General features: G+C 48.1%; 1 protein-coding gene across 1 annotated transcript in view; it reads left to right on the forward strand.

The window, feature by feature from the left end:
• Window positions 1–20,469, forward strand: part of PARVA (parvin alpha) — a 151,115-nt gene that overhangs the window by 126,410 nt on the left and 4,236 nt on the right. The window contains exons 7-12 of the mRNA XM_017525754.2: window positions 2,620–2,678; window positions 5,472–5,491; window positions 7,242–7,303; window positions 7,944–8,012; window positions 11,498–11,599; window positions 12,322–12,394. Of these exons, the coding sequence (XP_017381243.1) occupies window positions 2,620–2,678; window positions 5,472–5,491; window positions 7,242–7,303; window positions 7,944–8,012; window positions 11,498–11,599; window positions 12,322–12,394 (385 nt within the window). The remainder of the gene's footprint in view (window positions 1–2,619; window positions 2,679–5,471; window positions 5,492–7,241; window positions 7,304–7,943; window positions 8,013–11,497; window positions 11,600–12,321; window positions 12,395–20,469) is intronic.

Genomic DNA, 20,469 nt, shown 5'->3' on the forward strand with positions numbered 1-20,469 from the left:
AGCCATTAAAAGTGTATCATTCTGATGTAGGATGTTGAAAGTGGGTGAGGCCATGTATGTGTTGAGGCAGGGAATAAACAGGAAATCTCTGGAAATGTCTGTGCCTTCCTCTCAATTTTGCTGTGAACCTCAGACTGCTCTGGAAAATATAATCTATTTGTTTTTTAAATCATGGCTCCTGTAAGAGTTCATGAAAGAGTACTTTAAAAATGACCACATATCCCTAACATTGAAATTTTTAAAAATTATTTTCATAAATAAACATACTGTCATTATATTCATTTATAATAGCTCTTTTATCACTAGAGGAGGTACGGACTTTTATTTAAATTGCCCTTCTTTATCTTCTGTTCTGTGACAATCCATTCCAGCCAGTTCTTGGTGCATAAATTTGTTGAACATCTTAGGACTTTTCTTATCTGCTAGAATAAACAGCCCTCTAATAGAAATAATAAAATCTGCCTGCTGGAATTACTACAGGCAGAAAGCAATAATGACTGCAAATGTGAGCAGGAGAGAGGGGGCTTCTGTTTTGAAACAGTGGTCATTGCAAGCCTGTGTCTCCTGCCTTATTTTGAGCTCAATTATAGGCCATCAGAAGGCTGTTGTTGGTTTAATTTCTCCTGTAGCCTGTTTTGTTAGCATGCGGGAGAAAAGAGGACACGTTCCATAAAATGGCATTAATGCACGTCAGGTTTTATGGGGTGTTTTTGCTTTATCAGGTTGAACAGGCACAGAAGCAGGACTCGGAATTGGTGGTGAGTCACAGACTGAACCACAGGGAGAACTCTTAAGGGAACAAATAATGGGTGGAGATGAATCAGGATGCTGTGCGAGGGGTTACTTAACCCAGATTTCTTTTCCATTCTTTGCAGAAGCATTTAATTTTGCATGAAGTTGGAATTGAAGGTTTAGTCTGTGAATGGCCACGCAGGACAAGGACACAGACTCCATTAGCCCCACATGAAAACATTGCCTGTGTTGAAACTGCATGTGGAAAGAAGTTCTGATTTATCTTGAACTGGTCCTCTTTAAATGATAAAGGGGACCAATTCAAGATTTATCTTACCTGGTCCCCTTTAAATGATAATTTTTTTTTCTTTTGCCTTTTTTTTTGTTTTGCTAAATCCATTCTTAATCTAAGCCAGATAGACTCTTGGCCTTATCCAGCTCTTCCTTTCTTCTGTAAAAGTATTTCACAAGGATGCTGGTTTCTGTGGCTGTTTCTGGAACTTTGGGCAGGAGGCTCAAGAAGGCAGGGCTCAGGTGAGCCACCCACGTTCGGAGGCTCCTTCTTTCTTTACACCCATCTCAGTCGTGGGGAAGATGCGTTTGCTTTGTCAGTCACTTGCTATGTCCATACCATCCTCCACTTGTCTGGTGCTGGCTGTGGAGGGACCTAGTAGGATGAATCTCCCTCCTCACACCCCTCAGAAAGTCTTCCTGAACCCTACCATTACCTCTTTCATCAGCTCCCATGCCCACACAATGTGGTGTAAACCCTCCAAACGCATTCAGAGCTGCCCACTGACTGATGGCAGCCGCCCTCCCCTGGACGGCCTCTGGAACACATTTGTGCGTTCTGCCTCCTGGCTGGGGCCATTCCTCCCGCTGAAGTGACCCCTTCTCAGTGCCCAGCCAAACCCTATCTGTCTTTGAAGTTCAGCTCCAGGGACCCCTCCCCTTGGAAGGTTTCCCTGGCCATTCTAGCTAAAAGTGCTTGCTCCTGGCCTGCGTTCAGCACTTTCTGGAGAGGGTGACCACATAATCTATTATCCATGACACTTTTGAGATGAAAGGGAATCCGACTAACATGCTGGGACATCAGGCATAAACCAGGACTGTTTGGGGAAAGCATTCTCAGGTGTCTGTTTCATCTCTCCCGTTTGACTCTAAGCTCCTCAAGGGCAGAAACCATAGCATATACTCCATAGAATTTGTTCTAACTCCAGCACAGGGCCTTGTACGTAGAAGTTACCGATTAATGGAATAAGAAAGATGATGAGTTGATGGGAGAAGGGAGGACAGATAACAGACGGATGGATTGATGCTGGATGGGTGGGTTTCCAACATGCTTAACCTTTTCTCAGAGAATAAGCTAGTTACCTGAGTGAGGAGTGTACTACTTATTTTAAAGCTCCTATATTTATCAGTTAAAAAAAAAAACCCTCTGCCTCTTGTCTGAATTCCCTCAGTTGGCCTCGGTTCTTCCACCCAGCCCCCCAGTTAAATGTGTTTCTCAGCTTCCCTCTGTGGCCCCAGCTGGAGGGCGGACACACCCTGGCCTTCATTTCCATTTGGTTTATTGTGGATTACTCCAGGAGGCAAACAGTTTGCTTCCAGCAGAATGTCTTCCAATAAAGAAAGGAAAGATTCACCATCCAAGAAACAGCCTACTTGTTTGGACTAAACACTAATTGCACTTGCGTCCTAATGGTTCAGTCCGGTCCCAGAAACGCAGGACCTCCTCTCACTTCCAGCATTATCTTATCTCGGGTGCATTTCTTAAACACCAGTAACTTTCCCGATAATCAGGAATGCTCATCAGTGTTTCTGTATTTTTCTAAAGCATAGTTTTCTCTTCTCCTCCCAACCCCTTTCCCCCACCCCCCATTTCAGAAACGAGAAGGAATCCTCCAGTCTCGGCAAATCCAAGAGGAAATAACTGGTAACACAGAGTATGTCAACACCATTGTTGCCAGCGAGTCTGTAATGGAACACAGATGTTTCTCCGAAATTTATCCATTTGCTGATATTTAGTTTTCATTTATTGGGATTGCAGGAGGGATTAGACTTCAGCCAATGATTATAGTTTAGCCTTTTCCATGCATTCAAAACATGCCTCTCAATGCTTAAGGTACAAACTTGGGTGGGGAAGTGGGGAGAGGGAATTAGCAGTGATTGAAAAATTCTAATTTTGTGCCACTCCGGGAAAAAGTGAGCCCAAAAAAAGCCAACCCAGCATGAAATTGTCATGCCATAAACACTGGGTTGAATTTAAATTGTTAACCTTCAAAAGGACATTTTTCCTTCTTTTCTGAATCTATTTGGTCATGTGCCATGACCCAGAAAGCCTCCCTTACCTTAGAGTTGTCTTTTAGTTTGGTATTTTTTTTCCATTTATTTTTAGAAATTGGGATGTTAGAACCTATCAAAAGTTTGCCATGAGGAACAGGAGTTTTGTCCTCAAGCAGGAAAAAGATGGATAGCGTGGGGTGGGTTTGTGATCACGAGCAGAACTGAGCCCTGCCCCCATGCAAAGCCAGGCAGTTAGCTTTCAGCATTTCATGCTCCCCAGACTTTTCTCGGTGTCCCCTTGAACAAGAACAGCATAGTGCAAAGAACAGGGACTGCTAAGCCAACCCAACTTGAATCCAAATCCAGGCTCTGCCACTTAACAGGTGAGTCCCTTAACCTCTCTAACCTCAGTTTCCCCACCCAGAGAGGTAGGGAGGATTTATTGTGGTCACAGCTATGCCTTCCTTCCCTTGCCCTCTGTAGCTGCTGTTCCAGCTTTTCTCCAGCACAGCTGACTTGCACCTTCCAAGCCCAACCAGTCTCTTGGAGGTTCCCTCCCTCTCCCTCCCCAGCCACAGCTGACAGAAGTCCGGGGTACTGCCCATCTAGACCACATTGTGCACATGGCTTAACAAGGACTAATGGGTGTGGGCATTTCAGGCCAAGACTAGGGGCCAGAGATGTAGAGTGGCCCTTCCCAAGATGCCCTGTTTATGGCCTACGGAAACCCCATCAAGCAGCTTCCGTATCATCACAGAGGCCAGTCTTGGTAGCTGAAGGGTCAGCTGATATATAGGGCACACCTTGGCCTTGGTTCTGTGAGGGATGGGAGGGGCCAGGCCTGCTGGGAAAGGAGGAGAATTCCTCACTGTCCCACTGCCTACCACCCCTCCCCGATGCTGGGCTTGCTGTGCCCCCTATTTCACCTCTGGGAAAGAAGACAACAGAGCAGAGAGGAGCATGGCCTGGGAGAAACTCCTGAATCAGGGAGTGTGAAGTTCCAGATTAGCAAACAGTCTCTCAGATGCACATTATGCTTTCTATGGCCCCACTCTCTGCCACAAAGACATAAACATGGGTGCAACATCCTAATAATGACAACACAGTACAGTTTATGGAACACTTTCCTATCTACTGATGTTCATAGTAAACACATGAAGCCATGATTACACCCCCTAAAGCCCCACAGCCCAAGGGTGAGGAAGAGACTGTGCCCTTGGTTTATTAGCACTTAACTCCAAGTTCATTCTTGTTTCCAGGGCAGTGCTTGCAAGTGCTCACTTAGTGCGTGATTGATAGGTGTGCGGATGAATAAACAAATATAATAATCATAATGAGAACCAAAAATATATTTGGAAAAAAAGTCTTCAGCATTTACTATATACTAGGAATTATGCTAAAATATTTCTAGATACTAAATCATTTCATGCTCACAACATCAATTGAAGTATTTACCATAATAATCTTCATTTTAGAGATGAGAGACCTGGTGCCCAGAATGGTTCATTAGCTTGCCTGAGGTCACTGTATTAGTTTGTTTTCACACTGCTGATAAAGACATACCTGAAACTGGGAATGAAAAAAGGTTTAATTGGACTTAGCTGTTCCACATGTCTAGGGAGGCCTCAGAATCATGGCAGGAGGCGAAGGGCTCTTCTCACATGGTAGCAAGAGAAAATGAAGAAGAAGCAAAAGAGGAAACCCTTATAAACCCATCAGATCTCTTGAGAATTATTCACTATCACGAGAATAACACGGGAAAGACCAGCCCCCGTGATTCAATTACATCCCCCTGGGTCCCTCCCACAACATGTGGGAATTCTGGGAGACACAATTCAAGTTGAGATTTGGGTGGGGACACAGTCAAACCATATCAGTCACACAGCAAAAAAATCAGTGCAATTTAAACTTCAGTGATCTGTCTTTAAAGCTTGTGCTCCTGATACTTCAGTGCTTCTCTACCATGAGTGTAGTTCCAGTTCCTGCACACTTTAAGAAAACCTACCCTGGGTCAATGGCAGGTTCATCTTGGTGGGCATTACAGGATGGACAGGAGAGAGGCAAAACTGACCTGCCCACAGCAACCGAGGCAGTAAAATTCCACATTGAGGGGTTGCTTGAGTTCACCCATAAGAATCCTAAGATTTTCTGGTTGGAAATCTAAGGTGAAAAGTAATCCTTTAGGCATCACTATGCCAGGCTTTGCACTACACCCCTGTATCTGTAACATCAGGGGGGAAATGGGTGGTAATGTGGTAAAGTCTTGGTAATGAGAGGCTGTGCAGAATATAGTGCCAATGGAAGAAGGCTTTTTGAGCTCCTCAACCAAGGCAGGTGGGTGGCAGGCAGCATGGGGTGGGCTTCCAGCAGTGATGGAGTAGCCTTTCAGAGGACTGGCCTCTTGTAAGGGACAGCAGAAGAGTCACATTATTTTCTTTCTCTTTTTCCTCCAGGGCTCTTTCCGGGAGGCATGGTAAGTTGCATAAGAAACCTCTGGCACTGGTGGCTGCACTGGGGCTTAATTCTGCAGCATCTGGGAAGAACGAGCTCTAAGCTTGTCACCAGGATATATGTCTGCACCAGCCTGGTGACGTGGCAAATTGGGTTGGGAGGGACAGCTTGCTGGCGGGAAGAAGACTACCTACACCTGCACAGTTGTCTTGAAAGTTATCAGGCTGTTGACCTTGCCATTTATGAAGCACTTTTGTAGCTCTGACATTCATGATAAACACAGGAAGCCACAATTACACCCCGAGACCCCATAGCCCAAGGGTGAGGGAGGAGATTATGCTCTTGGTTTATCCAGCACTTTACTCCAGTTTAGTATTCATTCCAGTACACTACTTGCAAGTGCTCAGTGGGTTATAGGTGTGCAGGTAGATAAACCAATATAATAATCTTAAAGAGAACCGAAAGTGTATTCAGAAAAAAAAAAAAAGTTTTGCACGTTTTCTATATCCTAGGAAGTATGCTAAAATATTTTTAGATATTAAATCATCTAATGCTCAGAACATCCCATTGAAATATCAACTGTAATTATCCTCATTTTAGAGATGAGAGACCTGGAGCCCAGAAAGATTCATTAGCTTGCCCAAGGCTTCTGGATGGGTCCTGGGCATTTTCAGGGCAGTTTTGCTCTAATGCTGTCATGGAAATAAAGGAACACATGTATGAACACAAGGACTGTCCCCTCTCCCCACTCTGTCCAGCCCTTCTAGAAGCTGTCTTCTTCTTCCCTCATCGCAGCTCTCGTCTCTTCCGCTTCTCAGGACTGGGCTTGTTTATGAAGTCCATGAATGTTTAGAGATCACTGTTCCCTTCCTGGTAGGCTCAGATTTACCCATTGGTGCCAGAGTTGGAAAAGGCAGGCCTCAGGGTCTCCCAGCCTCCCAGCCCCAGGCTCACCTCGGAGACCCTTCTCTTTCCCTGAGTCAGATACCTTCCACTGTGTCAACTCTTGGTTCTGAGAACATGGAGGCTGCAGCAAGGAGCATCCCTGCAGGGAGCACGGCTTTGCTACTTTCTATGATCCTGGTATTTACTGTGGGTAATATTTTGAAATATTTCAATCATGCTAAAACATATTCCCTTCAGGAGAACATGTCAGACTTTACAGAACATGTGCATGCTTGTTCTCACCCTTCGTCCTCATGAAAAACCTGAGGGAGGTTTATTTTTAAGATGACATTTTACAGAAGAGGGAACTAAGGCACAAAGAGTAGAAGTGGCCTAGATCTCTTAAGAGGAAGAGCTCATATCCCATCCGTGGCTCCCAGCCCTCTTCTCTGTGCCCTCTGCCAGCTTGTTTGTCTTGGGTCTCCTGTTTTTGAAAATTAGGGGGTGAAACGATTTAATATGTTGGATAACATCCTCCCTCTACAAAGGTTCAGAAACAGCTGAACCATGGCTAAATCAGGATATAATGGAATAGAGTGAAGGGAAATGACTAATCCTGGGTCACACTGTCTGAGAGAGCCCTGAGCCTGCCCCAGCCCAATAATGTACACGCGCATGGACACAGACACAGGCTCCCAGGGTGAGAATCACCCCGGACTTTAGCCCCAGATCACATTCCAGAGTTCCCAGCACAGTCTATACCCCAGAGGCTTCCCATGGATAGTTGACCCTGTTACCTTGAGAGGCGCCTGATTCTGGGACCCCAGGTGGGCTTCCCTGCCAGGGATCAGCTCTGGTGCTCCACACTGTGTTTGCCTCTTTTTCAGAACGTGATGCCTTTGACACCTTGTTCGACCATGCCCCAGACAAGCTGAATGTGGTGAAAAAGGTGGGAAAGGGGTGCCTGGGACGGAGAGAGGGAAGCGAGATGCAGCAAAGCATTGGGAAAACCCATCCCTGCAGCTTGCAAGCTTCCTGTCGGAATGGGTGCCATCACCTAATCTCTGCACACACACGGCTTTCCCCCATGCCATCCTTGTACCTGTCTGATCCTCACTGGATGTCTTACCAGGCCCTTTCCTCTCCATCAGCATAAGCACCCTGTCTTTCCACCAGGCTAACTCCAGCAATCCCAGCCTTCCCTGCTCCTCACAGAATTCCCTGTCTCCCTGGCCCAGGCACCTGCACAAAAGAAGGGACAGGAGGGAGAAACCCAGTGGAATCATTTTATCTCAGCCCCTCACTTTGCCCCGACACCGCTCAGACACTCCTTCTGTTATTCTGCCTCTTATGGCCTCCTTGTTCCTTCCACAGCCCTGAGTTGTGTGGGACTGCAAGGGCTGGAGCCTGTGGCCCTCCCTGTACACTCAAAGACCCTTGCAGAGACAGCTCCTGGGCCCGTAGCTCTTGGCTAGGCCTGATCCTGTGCTTTCACCCTGATCCTCACCTTCACGGGAGTCATGGGGTAGCCACAGGACTCCTGCACTAGTGCGAGTCCCCAGCTCAAGGCCTGCTCTGCTTCTCTGTAGACACTCATCACTTTTGTGAATAAGCACCTGAATAAACTGAACCTGGAGGTCACAGAACTGGAAACCCAGGTAAGTGACAGCCCCCAGCACAGGTGGAGGCAGGCCCTGCCCTGCAGCCCCTGTTCTACGTGGCCCACCACACATGGCCAGGAGGGCTTTTCCAGCCCAGCGGGATGAGGGCATGGGAATCTGTTAATCTGTTCCACTCCGAAGGTTGAACTGCATCTCTGTGGATTTTTTCCAAGGTTTTATTGTGAAAAGTTACAAGAATGAATACTCATACTCTTCACCTGGATGCACCAACTGTTAATATTCGGCCACGCCTCTCTCTTTCTCTGCACCCCTAAATGCTTGAGCATACGCCTCTCAAGAACAAGCACATTCTCAGATAACCGCAATATAGTTATCAAAGGCAGGCAGTTTTAACATAATTCAATACATTAATCTGTTTCGATTGAATCATATGAAATTGCTGACATTCGACTGTGTTGTTGTTTTGAGACAGTGTCACTCTTGTTGCCCAGGCTGGAGTGCAATGGCACAATCTCAGCTCACTACAACTTCTCCCTCCCGGGTTCAAGCAATTTGATTCTCCCGCCTCAGCCTCCCAAGTAGCTGAAATTACAGGCATGCACCACCACGCCTGGCTAATTTTTTGTATTTAATAGAGACAGGGTTTCACCATGCTGGTCAGGCTAGTCTCAAACTCCTGACCTCAGGTGATCCTCCCACCTCGGCCTCCCAAGGCTGAGATTCCAGGCGTGAGCCACTGCACCTGGCCTCCTACTTTTAACCTACTAAAATGGCAACATCATATAGTGGGAAAACACTCTGTTCAGATTTTGCCAGTTCTCCCAGTGTGCTCACATGCTGCATTTACTTGTCACATCTCTTTACTCTCTTTAATGTAGAACGACTCCTTGGCCTTTCTTGTCATGGCATTGACACCTTTAGAAGCATTCAGGCCAGTTGGTTTATAGACTGCCTTTTCCCCTCATATTAGATTCAGGTCATGCATTTTCATTAAGAGCACTCCCCAAGTAAGGCTGTGTTCTTCCCAGGGCATCACAGGAGGAGGCACTCTGTCCATTATCCCCATTGCTAGTGACAACTTGGATTATTTGGTTAGGGTGGTATTCACCAGATTTCCCTACTATAAAGTTATTTTTCCTCCCTTTATACTTAACTAATCTTTATTGGGAAGATACTTTGAGACTGATGAATCCTGCTTCTCCACCCCCTTTCATTTTTGGTGAACTTCTGCCTTGTGCTTCTCTTTCAATCATCTGGGTACCTCCTTTTATTTTAAAGGCAAATGCCAGTCTGTCGCTGAGCTCCACCTGAGTGTATCTAGACTGTGAAATCAGCTTCATGCACTCTTGTAGGAAATAAAGAACGTTCTAGAAAAGTGACGCTTCCTTGAGTGAGCTGCAATGGGCTCAGGGCAGGGAGTGCTATTACAGGGGTGACTGCCAAGCTCTTTGGGTCCCTTCAGTTTGATCTGCTATTCCTACCAAGTCAGCAGAACCAGCCATGGGAGGTGGGGAGCAGTCTAAGCCTGGCACTCAGAGCTGTGAGTGACACCAACCCTAACCACAGATTGGATGTTTTTACTCCTAACTCCATCTCACCATAGCTGGAATGAAGCCTAGTTGCTCAGCTCCCACCAGAAGGGCCTTGATTTTGACAGACTCTGGGGTCTGCTCTCCTATGTCCACCTAGGGTGAGTCATGCTCAGGCCCTTCCCACCTGAGTTGCAGGCCTGATGGATGGAAGCTGGGAGGAGCTACCCTTTTGTTTTTGAGACAGGGTCTTACTCCTGTCATCCAGGCTGGAACGCAGTGGCACGATCACGGCTCACTACATCCTTGACTTCCCAGGTTCAGGTGATCCTCCCACCCACCGCCACCCCCCCAGCCTCCTAAGCAGCTGGGACTACAGGCGTGCACCATCACACCCAGCTAATTTTTTTGTATTTTTAGTAAAGACAGGGTTTCACCATGTTGCCCAGGCTGGTCTTGAACTCCTGCTGAGCTCTAGCAATCTGCCCGCCTCAGCCTCCCAAAGTGCTGCGATTATAGGCATGAACCACTGCACTCAGCCAGGAGCTGCCTTTAAGGCAAGCCCAAGCTCGGGGTCTTCTGCCTTTAATGAAGGCTGAGCCACAGGCTGGCCAGCTGGCTACTGGAAAAGCTCTCTGAGCAGACTCTGGGCTCCTAAGGTGATTCCAAGAAATTTGGCCTTCTATGAACCCTAGCTGCTGTTTACACTCACAAACATTTGGTGGCCCAGCCTCCTTTGAAAGGGTTCTAGAACGTCAGATGTGCATCTGGCCTCTGTGTCTTTGCTCAGTCTATCCCCCACGCCTGGAACCCCTACTCCTCCCAAGGTCCATCGTCCCGGCCTCCACAAGCCTGCCCTGAGCGCTCAGTGTATGCCTACCTCACCCAGCCCTGAGCAGAAGACCAGCAGCCTCCACAATTAGCCGAGGACTCTCCGGTCCCTTGGGCCTGGTTTCACAACCCATCTGGCCTCTTCTACCCAGGAAGGGACCGGGCTCCAAGCCTCTTGCCAGGGCCCTCAACACATAGTTCTGCTTTTGCCAGCAAGAGCCAGTAAGTCATGTCCCGATTGCTTTATTGTTTTCCCAGACAGTAATGGCAATAGTTAATATTTATTCAATGCTGCACACTAAGCAGGTTACAGGCCCTCTCCACGTATTAACTGGCTTGGTCCTCATGATAACTCTGTGACGTAAATACTATAGTATTACCATCCCTGTTTCACAGATGAGAGATGTGATTACAGAGAAGTGACATAACTTGCCTAAGGCACACAGCTAGGTGAGAGAGCTGGAATTTGCACTGGGGAGGCCGGGCCTCAGAGCCCACGTTCATAACAGCTACACTCTGCTGCTGTAATATCGAAGAGAGATGGGAGAAGGAAGAGTGCCAGGCCTATGCGACACTAGGCCTTTCTCTGTTCGGAAAGCACAGATCACCCCAGGAGCCTCATGCCATTCACTGTGAACATCACCTCCCCCTCCTCCCTCTGCCCCACTCTAGTCAGTCTTGCTCATCCTCAGCCCTCCACACAGACGCTGTCCCCTCCAGAAGACTCCTCTGATGCCTTCGGTGCTTATGGGTGACTTTTCTCAACCCCACTCAAGCCACCGTGCTTCCTTCCATCAGAGCAGCTGTGCATTGCCCCCACATGTTTCCCTATTAGACTGTCCACTCCTCCCGGGCAGGAGCCACTCTGACCCCTCCATGCTCTGGCCCCCATGCCTAGACAGGGAGTTGGTACACAGCCTCTGCTCAGTAAATACTGGGTCAGCTGAGATCAGAGCCATGGGCTTGTGGCTCCTGTGCTGGGCCAGCCAGACGTGGGGCAGAGCGGACCTCCTTGTCTCACGCCACCTCCCCTATCCCCCAGCTAGCACCCTGCCTGGAGTGGTAGGCTTCAGGTGGCATAGCACAGAAGCTGATGGGCCCCTGGATGGGAATTGGCTGGGAGGCTGAGGGGCCAGTGCCATCAGCTGGCTCTCCCTCCAGTTTGCAGATGGGGTGTACCTGGTGCTGCTCATGGGGCTCCTGGAGGGCTACTTTGTGCCCCTGCACAGCTTCTTCCTGACCCCGGACAGCTTCGAACAGAAGGTAAGAAGGAGGACATCAAGGGAGGCCCTCTAGCCCACATCCCCAGCTCATCTGCCCACACCCACACTGAGGCTATCCAGAAAAAGGCAGAACTTCCCCTCTGCCCAAGGTCATCAGTGCCTGGAGGTGGGCCCATTATGATAAGAGCTGAGCTGGGAAGGAGCTACCTGCAGACCACTGGGCATCCCTGACTGCCTCTCCCTTACCCTGAAGCTTGGCCCTGGTCCCCTGCCCTGTGTTCCTGTCAAGTGCCCCAGCCCTGACTCATCTCTTCCCAGAGGTGACAAGGAAAGTAACTGTGAAGCTGGTCATACCTGAGGCTCACACTTAGCCTGGTTCTGATGGCCTCTCCTAGGCTGCCACATCCTTCTCACTACACAAAGGCATTTGGTCCACAGCAGAAAGCCTGCTCTGCCTGTTGAATGTGTCCTGCCATCTGATTCTTCCAAACGTGTGCACTGACACCCCAGTTTGAAGTCCTGGCAGTTTACACAGGAACACAGTAGGATATGAAGAGGGTTTTGAGCTTCTCCAATAGCAAGTTAGGATCAGCTAGCTCACTCTCCTTGTGGCCTGCCCATTTTGGTAGCCATATTTTTTCCTTGAAATTAGTTCAGCCTCTGCCCCTCTAGCTACAGTGCTGGGCTCCTTCATTTCCCGGGGTCAGGTCCCAGGGCTCCTGGGTGTGCAATGGCGCATGCTCTATGCATTTCTCTTGCCAGGTCTTGAATGTCTCCTTTGCCTTTGAGCTCATGCAAGATGGAGGGTTGGAAAAGCCAAAACCACGGCCAGAAGGTACTTTGCTCTTTCCTGGGTTTGTGACAGCAGAATGAGACCCTCTACCTGCATGCAAGTACTCAGATTTTGTAACAGAGGGAAGCATTTTCTGAAGCCCTCACTGCTGGGGAAGGTGGGGCTTGGTGCAGCTGCTCAGTCTTGGAGACCCTTTGTGAGATGCCAACTGCACAGCCAGGGGAAGAAAAGAATCTGAAATCCCACACATGCCGTGCACATGGGATTGCAGGGATCGGGGCCCGAGCAGAAGGGCTGCTGCAGGATCTGTCCTGTGCCCGATTTCCAGGTTTTTCTGTCCCTGCACAGGGTGCTGACCTGCCAAAGAGCTGTGTCCCTGCCAGTCAGGGTGAAGGTACAGCACAGACAGTTCTGTGCTGAGCAAAACTGCTTCTACTATCCTGACAGAAGCAGAGCTCCACCTGCTCTGACTCTGCCTGAGAATAGGGCTTGATATGTGGGGTTTGGGTTGTAAACATAAGACTGGGAAAATGCAGAAGGAACAAGTGCTCCTGCAGCCTTGCAAACTCATGCTAGGAGCGTGCGATGCATTTGGGAGCAGAGGAGGCATGCTTATCCTAGCAGTCTTCTTGGTACAGATGTTTGCTTTCTGCCCCTTACTGACTGAAGTATTCCATGTCACCAGAGCTGGTGAGTCACCACTGTTTTGCCGATAATCTTCTGCATATGTCCCATGAGAACATTGAGAATGCCACTTGTGGCCCTTTTGCTTACACTTTCCTGGTAGTTTACAGGCAAGTGGATGAGTAAGGATAGTGGGCTTTCATGCCCCCTTGCTGCCTCTGCTCTGAGCTCCTCTATCCAAACCCCAACCTAGTGGGGGCCATGCCCTGGTCTAGTGGGCCTGAGACTCTGGACATCATGATATACCAAGAGGGGTAAGGCCATCCCAAACCTCAAGGCGCTGGCAGCCAACCAGGGAAGAGAAAAGTTGCAGCCAGTTAGCAAAATGAAACGACAGTCTTGGGAACTGCTGTAAAAGAGGTACAAGGAAGAGGCTGTGAGAACTGAGGAGGTGATACCACTTCTGTCTTGAGGGAGGAAGAGGTTGCTGGAGATGGTGACACTGGGGCTAAACTATAAGGACCAGGTAGAGCTTTGGTGTATAGAGACTGGGAGAGAGGTACACACATCCCAGAAAGAATGATGGCATGAGCAAAAGTTCCCCCTGGGGAAGAATGGGGACCCTGTCTCATGACTTCTTCCAGATTCAGCATCTCTTGACTCTAGCCAACATCAAACCCTGTTCTCATTTATTACCACCTTGTCCTAAGCCCCTGGTCAACTGAGAACTGGCAGAGGACCTCTGGCAAGGCTGGTGTCCCTCTGGGGCTCTCTCTTTGGCAAGGCCACCCCAGCCTTCCAAATGCCATTGAGAATGATGGACTCTTCGTGTTCTGTGGGCAGGTGATGCGTGCCGTGCTTCTGGGTGGACAGGCACAGTGGGAAAGTTTTGACCACCATTTTGCTTCCATGTTCTTAAACTGCTTAATATGAAACTTCCTGGTTACAGACTGTAAGTACTTCTAATATTTTAGAATTGGGATATTTCTTTCCCTTGGGACAGATAATTTTCCCATTGTAAATCAATCTATAGGAATATTTTGGAATATAGGTGATATTTTTATGCAGTTATTAAGCTGAATATGAAACTGACAGATGTGAATGGAAAAACACGTGTTTTATTTGTTATGACACAGGGCATCATGCCCATGCTGCAAATTTCCAGTACGTAAAGCGGAATGGAAATGGCATTTTCTGAAATTGGACTTTGTGAGACATATATCCCAGCGTTCCCTCTGGTTTTTATGCTTCTACCTGGAAAGTGAGATTCGGAAGTAAATGATGCAGACATTTCAAAGGCCGCCAATGTGGGTAACTCTTTAAGGACGTTTCAAAATCAAACTGGTTGTGGTGGAGGCATTTTTCATGACAAAATATTTTTAAGGTCAGGAAAATGCATTCTCTGCCATGCTGTTTAACACTTAAAGCTCTGTTGTGCCCTAAAATCCCCCAGAAACTGGGTTTCTAGCTGAGATGACTTGCTGGCCAAGCTTCATGACCTTTTAGTACCTCAGTTAGTGTAAGCCAAGGGTTAGCATCAAGTTCATAACCAGTGGAGCACTTGAAATAATAGCCAAGCATGGAAGCTCACACCTGTAATCCCAACACTTGGGAAGGCCAAGGCAGGCAGATGGCTTGAGCTTAGGAGTTTGAGACCAGCCTGGGCAACACAGTGAGACCCCATCTGTACAAAAAAATTAGCCAAGTGTGGTGGTGCATGCCTGTGGTCCCAGCTCCTTGGGAGGCCATGGGGAAGGGATCACTTGAGTCTGGGAGGCGGAAGTTGCAGTGAGCCAAGATTGGACCACTGCACTCTAGCCTGGACAACAAAGTGAGACCCTGTCTCAAAAAAAAGAAAATAAAAAGAAATATTGTCATGAAACTAGCAGCTTTTTATTTAGGGCATTGCGCCACATGTCTTCAAATGCACATGTCACCCTGTTATCACCCTTCAAGTAGACTCATCATCAAATATGGTTAAGAACCCAGAATAACAGGCAGGCAGGGACTCAGGAGACATCTAGTACCAGGCAGGATTGAAGTCTATAGGACTAAATATCTAAAATTTAAGCAGTCTCATACCTGGGACTAGATGGCAAGCAATGCTGTAAAGCCAGGCAGGTGATGGCAGCTTAGTTCCGGGTGATCACTTCATTTGGGGAAGACTTGGTCAGTGGCTGATAACATGGAAAATGTTCAACTCCCCTTCCCCACTCCTCTAGGCAATAGTGTGCAGAAGCCGACAGTGACAAACATTTAAAACTCTAATCATACCAAGTGTCAGCAAAGATGTGGAGCAACAGAAACTGCTGGTGTTCTAAATTGATAGAACCATTTTATTTTTATTCAGTCCTTATTTGGCTGAAAGTAGAAAACAGTTCATTCTCATCTAACGCAGTTTAATATGCTATACAATAATGTGGTAGACATAGTTGTAATACACTATAAAATATAACATGGTAGACACTCTCTCCACCCCCTGCCAAAAATGTCTAGGTCCTAACCCTCAGAACCTGTTCGTGTGTATCTTACATGGCAAAAGGGGCTTTGCAGATGTGATGAAACTTAGGGTCTGGAGATGATGACATTATCTAGGTGGTCCCAACGTCATCACAGGGGTCCTTATTATATGTGGAAGAGGGTGTCAGGAGTGTCAGGGTGATGTAGCATAGAAAGGCTCACCTGACCATTGCTGACTTTGGGGACGGAAGAGGGCTATGAGCCAGAGAATGCAGGCAACCCCAGAGGGTTACAACATGAGTAAACTGCCTTATGGCCACCTCACATTCTGTCCCCCACTTGGAAAGAGCAAGTGTAAGGATCTTCATTAGAGCCTCCAGAAAAAAATGCAGCTGTGCTGACATCTGGATTTTATCTCAGTGAGACTGAGGCTTTTGATTTCCAGAATTCAGAGACAATAAATACGTGTGGTTTTTAGGCCACAAAATGCATGCTAATTTACTGCGGCAGTAATAGGAAGTTAGCACACTCCTTGACCTAGCAATTCCACCCATACGTATACATATCCACACACCAGGAGACAAGCCCAAGAATACCCCTGATAGCATAGGCTGGAGCGAACGTCCCCAGCAGACTGCCTGTGTAAACTGGATTCATATCATGGACTATAATACAACCATGACAATAAAAAAGACTGAACTGAGAAGTCAGGGAAGGAGCTTCTAGTTACTACAGCGTGAAGAGATCAGTAACTGTTCTCTGCAGAAAAGCAAGTGTAAAACTGGACAAAATGATCAAAAACAATGATTTTGAAGCACTGAAAAACTACCAGAGGTAGACAATAAATCAGGAAGCTTAATTTTTTTTTTTTTTTTTTTTTGAGACTGAGTTTCGCTCTTGTCACCCAGGCTGGAGTACAATGGCACCATCTTGGCTCACTGCAACCTTCCCCTCCCAGGTTCAAGCCATTCTCCTGCCTCAGCCTTCCAAGTAGCTGGGATGACAGGCTGCCACCACCACGCCCAGCTAAGTTTTGTATTTTTAGTAGAGATGGGGTTTCTACATGTTGGCCAGGCCAGTCTTGAACGCCTGACCTCAGGTGATCCACCAGGCTCGGCAACCCAAAATGCTGAGATTACAGACGGGAGCCACCGCGCCTGGCCAAGAAGCTTTATTCTTGAACAATTATAGAAATATAGTTGGATAATCATAACTATGCTTCAATAAAACTGTTAAAAAACATGCAGCTCATGTAACAACATAGATGAATCCTGTGAAATATGCAAAGAGGCAACAATAGAATCTACTGTTCAAGGGCACGGGTTGATGATAGGACTTGTAAGAAAACCAAGGAGGTATAGGGCCGGGCACAGTGTCTCACATCTGTAATCCCAGCACTTTGGGAGACCAAGGCAGGCAGATCACCTGAGGTCAGGAGTTCAACACCAGCCTGACAAACATGAAGAAACCCTGTCTCTACTAAAAATACAAAAAGTTAGCCAGGCATGGTGGCACATGCCTGTAATCCCAGCTACTCGGGAGGCTGAGGCAGAAGAATTGCTTGAACCTGGGAGGCGGAGGCTGTGGTGAGCTGAGATCACGCTATTGCCTTCCTGCCTGGGCAATAAGAGCAAAACTCCGTCTTGAGAAAAAGAAAAAAGAAGCAGAAAGTAATCATAAGCGTCAGCACAGTGGTTATCTCTGCGGAATGGGAGAGGGAATGTAGAAGGAGAGGGGTGCTTCTAGGCTACTAACAATGTTTTATTTTTGACATGAGCAGGAGTTCATTTTCAAATATTTAAAACAGTACATATATGTTGCATGTTTTTTTTCTGTCATATTTAAAAAAGTTTTTTAGTGACTTAAAAGTTTTTTAAAATAACTAAAGCAAATGGCAAATTCACCACCAGATAGGGCAGTGGGTTACCACTAAAAGCAGCATCTGTACAGCATGGATCCTGCCCCAGTGGGGAATAGAGAGCTGGCAGAGGTGCAAGGCAGAGGTAGGATGAGATAGAGGCGCCGGGAGGTGGGCTGGGGGCTGGGGCATAAGTAACCGCCTAGTCGCCACCTCACCGATTCCAGCCCCACCAGCTGCCAGCCCTGAGCCAGCAGAGGCCTCCCACCTTGGTCAAGGGTTTCAGAGATCCCCGGGGGAAAGCTTCAGAGAAGGGCCCTCAGCAGTGCCTCCGGATGAAGGAAACTGTGGTGTCACAAGTGGCCACAGAGGGCCTTGTCCCTTTGTGCAAAGACGGTTTTTGCTGGGAAGAGAGTTCCTCTCCTTCCTTTGGCTTCTGCATCATTTAGAGAATCATGAACTCATTTTGATGGTCCTCTCCTGATGGAAAGAGTCACTAATGCCAGTGGATGGGAGGAGTCAACCATGAGCTCTTTCCCCTTGGCCAGAAGCTGTTTAATCTCCAAAGCCGCCTCCTCCTTGGCCCCAGGCTGCCAGACAGCCTCTGTTCTGGTGTATCTAACCAGGAGCCCTGTAGTCCTGGCTGTCTGCTCCCAGAGAGGGGTCCTGGGCCAGCACACAGAGGCTATCAGAACTGAACTGAGCTGCTAATCACACCATTTATAAGGTCAGGGCCTTGAAGAGGCTTTGTTTATACAGCATGGAGTTCCCAGGAATCCATAGCCCCACTCCTGGCTGAGACAGTCCAGTCTCCTGCTGGCCTGCTAGTCTGCCTGGGACTACCTGGGGGCCCAGCCCTAGGCTTTCTTGGTAAGAAAGGTGATAAGCAGTGTCTCTGACTGTTGTTAGTCCATGTGAATGGTGCAGGAGTTGGGCAGTGCACAGACTGCACGGCTGTACATAGCGGCTCTGCGAATGGGCAAAGAGGGGAAAACGGAAATAAAACTACCATTTGGAGTGCCTTTTATACATTCTGGGTGTTTTTCCTAAAGATATTGCCCAATTTTACCAGTGAGAAAACTGATTCAGAGAACTTAAGTGACTGCCAGGGTCACACAGCTGTAGTAGAGATGGGCTTCAAACATTTGTGAACGTGAAAATGTCACTTAGTAACCACTAAATGGCCAGTTTAAAACATTCTCCCATATTGGATATTTTCTTTCTCTAGCCACCTCAGAACTTGCCCATCTTTCAAAAGGGAAAACAAATCCCCCTGCCTCCATCAGTATCTGTCTTTCATCAAGCCCCCAAATTCCTCCTTTGTGACTCGTGCTCACTGACTCCACTTCTTATCTGCCCGTGCTCTTGTGAACACTTAACCTCCACCTTCTCTTGCCTTGCTGTCTTCCAAGTCACCTGCTGGGCCTGTGTCCCCGGGAACTCTTTTCAGTCCTTAATCTCCTCACCCTCTTGGGAACACGTGGCCCTGTTGTCCATCCTCTCTGGAACTTTTTTCCTTGGCTTCCAAGACTCTGGGCAACCATTCATTCATGGATCTGTTAATACCCTTGGAGGGCCCATGCTCTGTGTGTTCAAGGAACACAGAGTCCAGGGCAGAGGCAGATGTTAATCGATAAGCATACAAGTCACTGATTCACACCTGGAGTAAGTGCTATGAAGGAAGCATGCGGGAGCTTGAGAACATAAAACAGGACCCCTGCGTCCAGGCTGAGGTCAGGAGGGCCTCCTCCAGGAGCCTGTGCTTTGAGCTGAAGTCTGCAGGAGGCCCCAGAGCCAGCTCTTGGGGAAGAGTGATCTAGACGTTGTGGTATAAAGCATGGGCAGAGGCCAAGCATGGCCCATGGGGAGGGTAGTGAAAGGAAGCCACAGTGACTGTGATACAGAGTGAGCGAGGCAGTGTGGCACCAAGTGAAACTGGAAAGGTGGGCAGGTCGGTCAGGTTACACCTTACGAAGCCGTGATTTAGGATTTTGGATAGTTGTATGGCCATACAAGCTATGAGCTACACGGCTCAAAAGGGCTCTGTTTAGCTTGCAGTCTATGACAGTGGTGCCCTGGGAATGTGAATGACGTGACTTGGAGTTATGCAGTGCACATCCTGCACAACCCTACCTGGAGGCCTATAATAGTCTGACTGCAGTAGGTAGAATGGATTGGAGAGAGCAGGAGCAGCTCATTAGGAGCTGCTGCAGTGGCTCCAGGGCCACTTTACCTTCTCCTTTACAGCCACTCCCTTGACGAGCTCACCTTTGCCCCTCTCTGCCTTTCTAGCAGTTCCCCCCTGGAGTAACTTCCTAATACCTGACTTGAGTGGAATTTAAGAAACACTCAGCACAAGCGTTCAGGGGAAGACAGGAATCAGCCTAGAGAGCACGGAATTCTACCTGGCAGAAGGTGATTCAGGGTGGGACTCCTGGCTCAGCAGGAGCAAGGCAAGGTAGCAGGGCTCCGCCTCAGGCCAGGGCCCCAGCTAGAGGCTCAGATCTGTGATGAGCCACCATGGAAGCAGAAACAAGCTGTGCGCTCCAGCCCACTTGCGGCCTCTCCAGGGATCTCTGGAAGCCCCTGGTCTATCAGTAGGAGACCTTGGGCCCAGCCAGGGTGGAGCAGGGTTGGTCTATAACTGGGATAAGCCCTGGGAGGGACCGGGCAGGAGGGGCCTTGAGGTGGGGGAACCTAAGGAGGATCCCCAGCCCTGGGCCCTAGGCCTGGAGCCTGGGGCCTGAGGATGCCAGGCTGTGGCAGTCCCAGTTACAAGAATGCCAAGGCTAAATGCAGAGTGATAAAATGGACTTTAGAGACAAAACAGCGCAGGCAGGAGCGGGGAAAGGGGTAAAAAAACTAATACATATTAGGTACAATGTGCAGTACTTGGGTGATGGGTGCCCTGAAATCTCAGAATTCACTGCTGTGTAATTCATTCATGTGACAGAAAACCACTTGTATTCCAGAAGCTATTGAAATAAAAAATAAAATGAAATCTTTTTTTTTAAAGTCCCAAGGCTGAGACCCCCTGGCTCCCCACACTGCCTACTCTTGAAGGATCCCTGTTGGATTGAGCAGAGTGTTGCTAGAATCCTGACACCTTCCCTCACCTCTTCTTTCCCAATGGCTTCGTGTCATCTCTCCCATCTTTGAATCCCAGAGCATTTAT

Source organism: Cebus imitator, unplaced genomic scaffold (genome assembly GCF_001604975.1).
Source record: "Cebus imitator isolate Cc_AM_T3 unplaced genomic scaffold, Cebus_imitator-1.0 Scaffold39, whole genome shotgun sequence".
NCBI lineage: Eukaryota > Metazoa > Chordata > Mammalia > Primates > Cebidae > Cebus > Cebus imitator.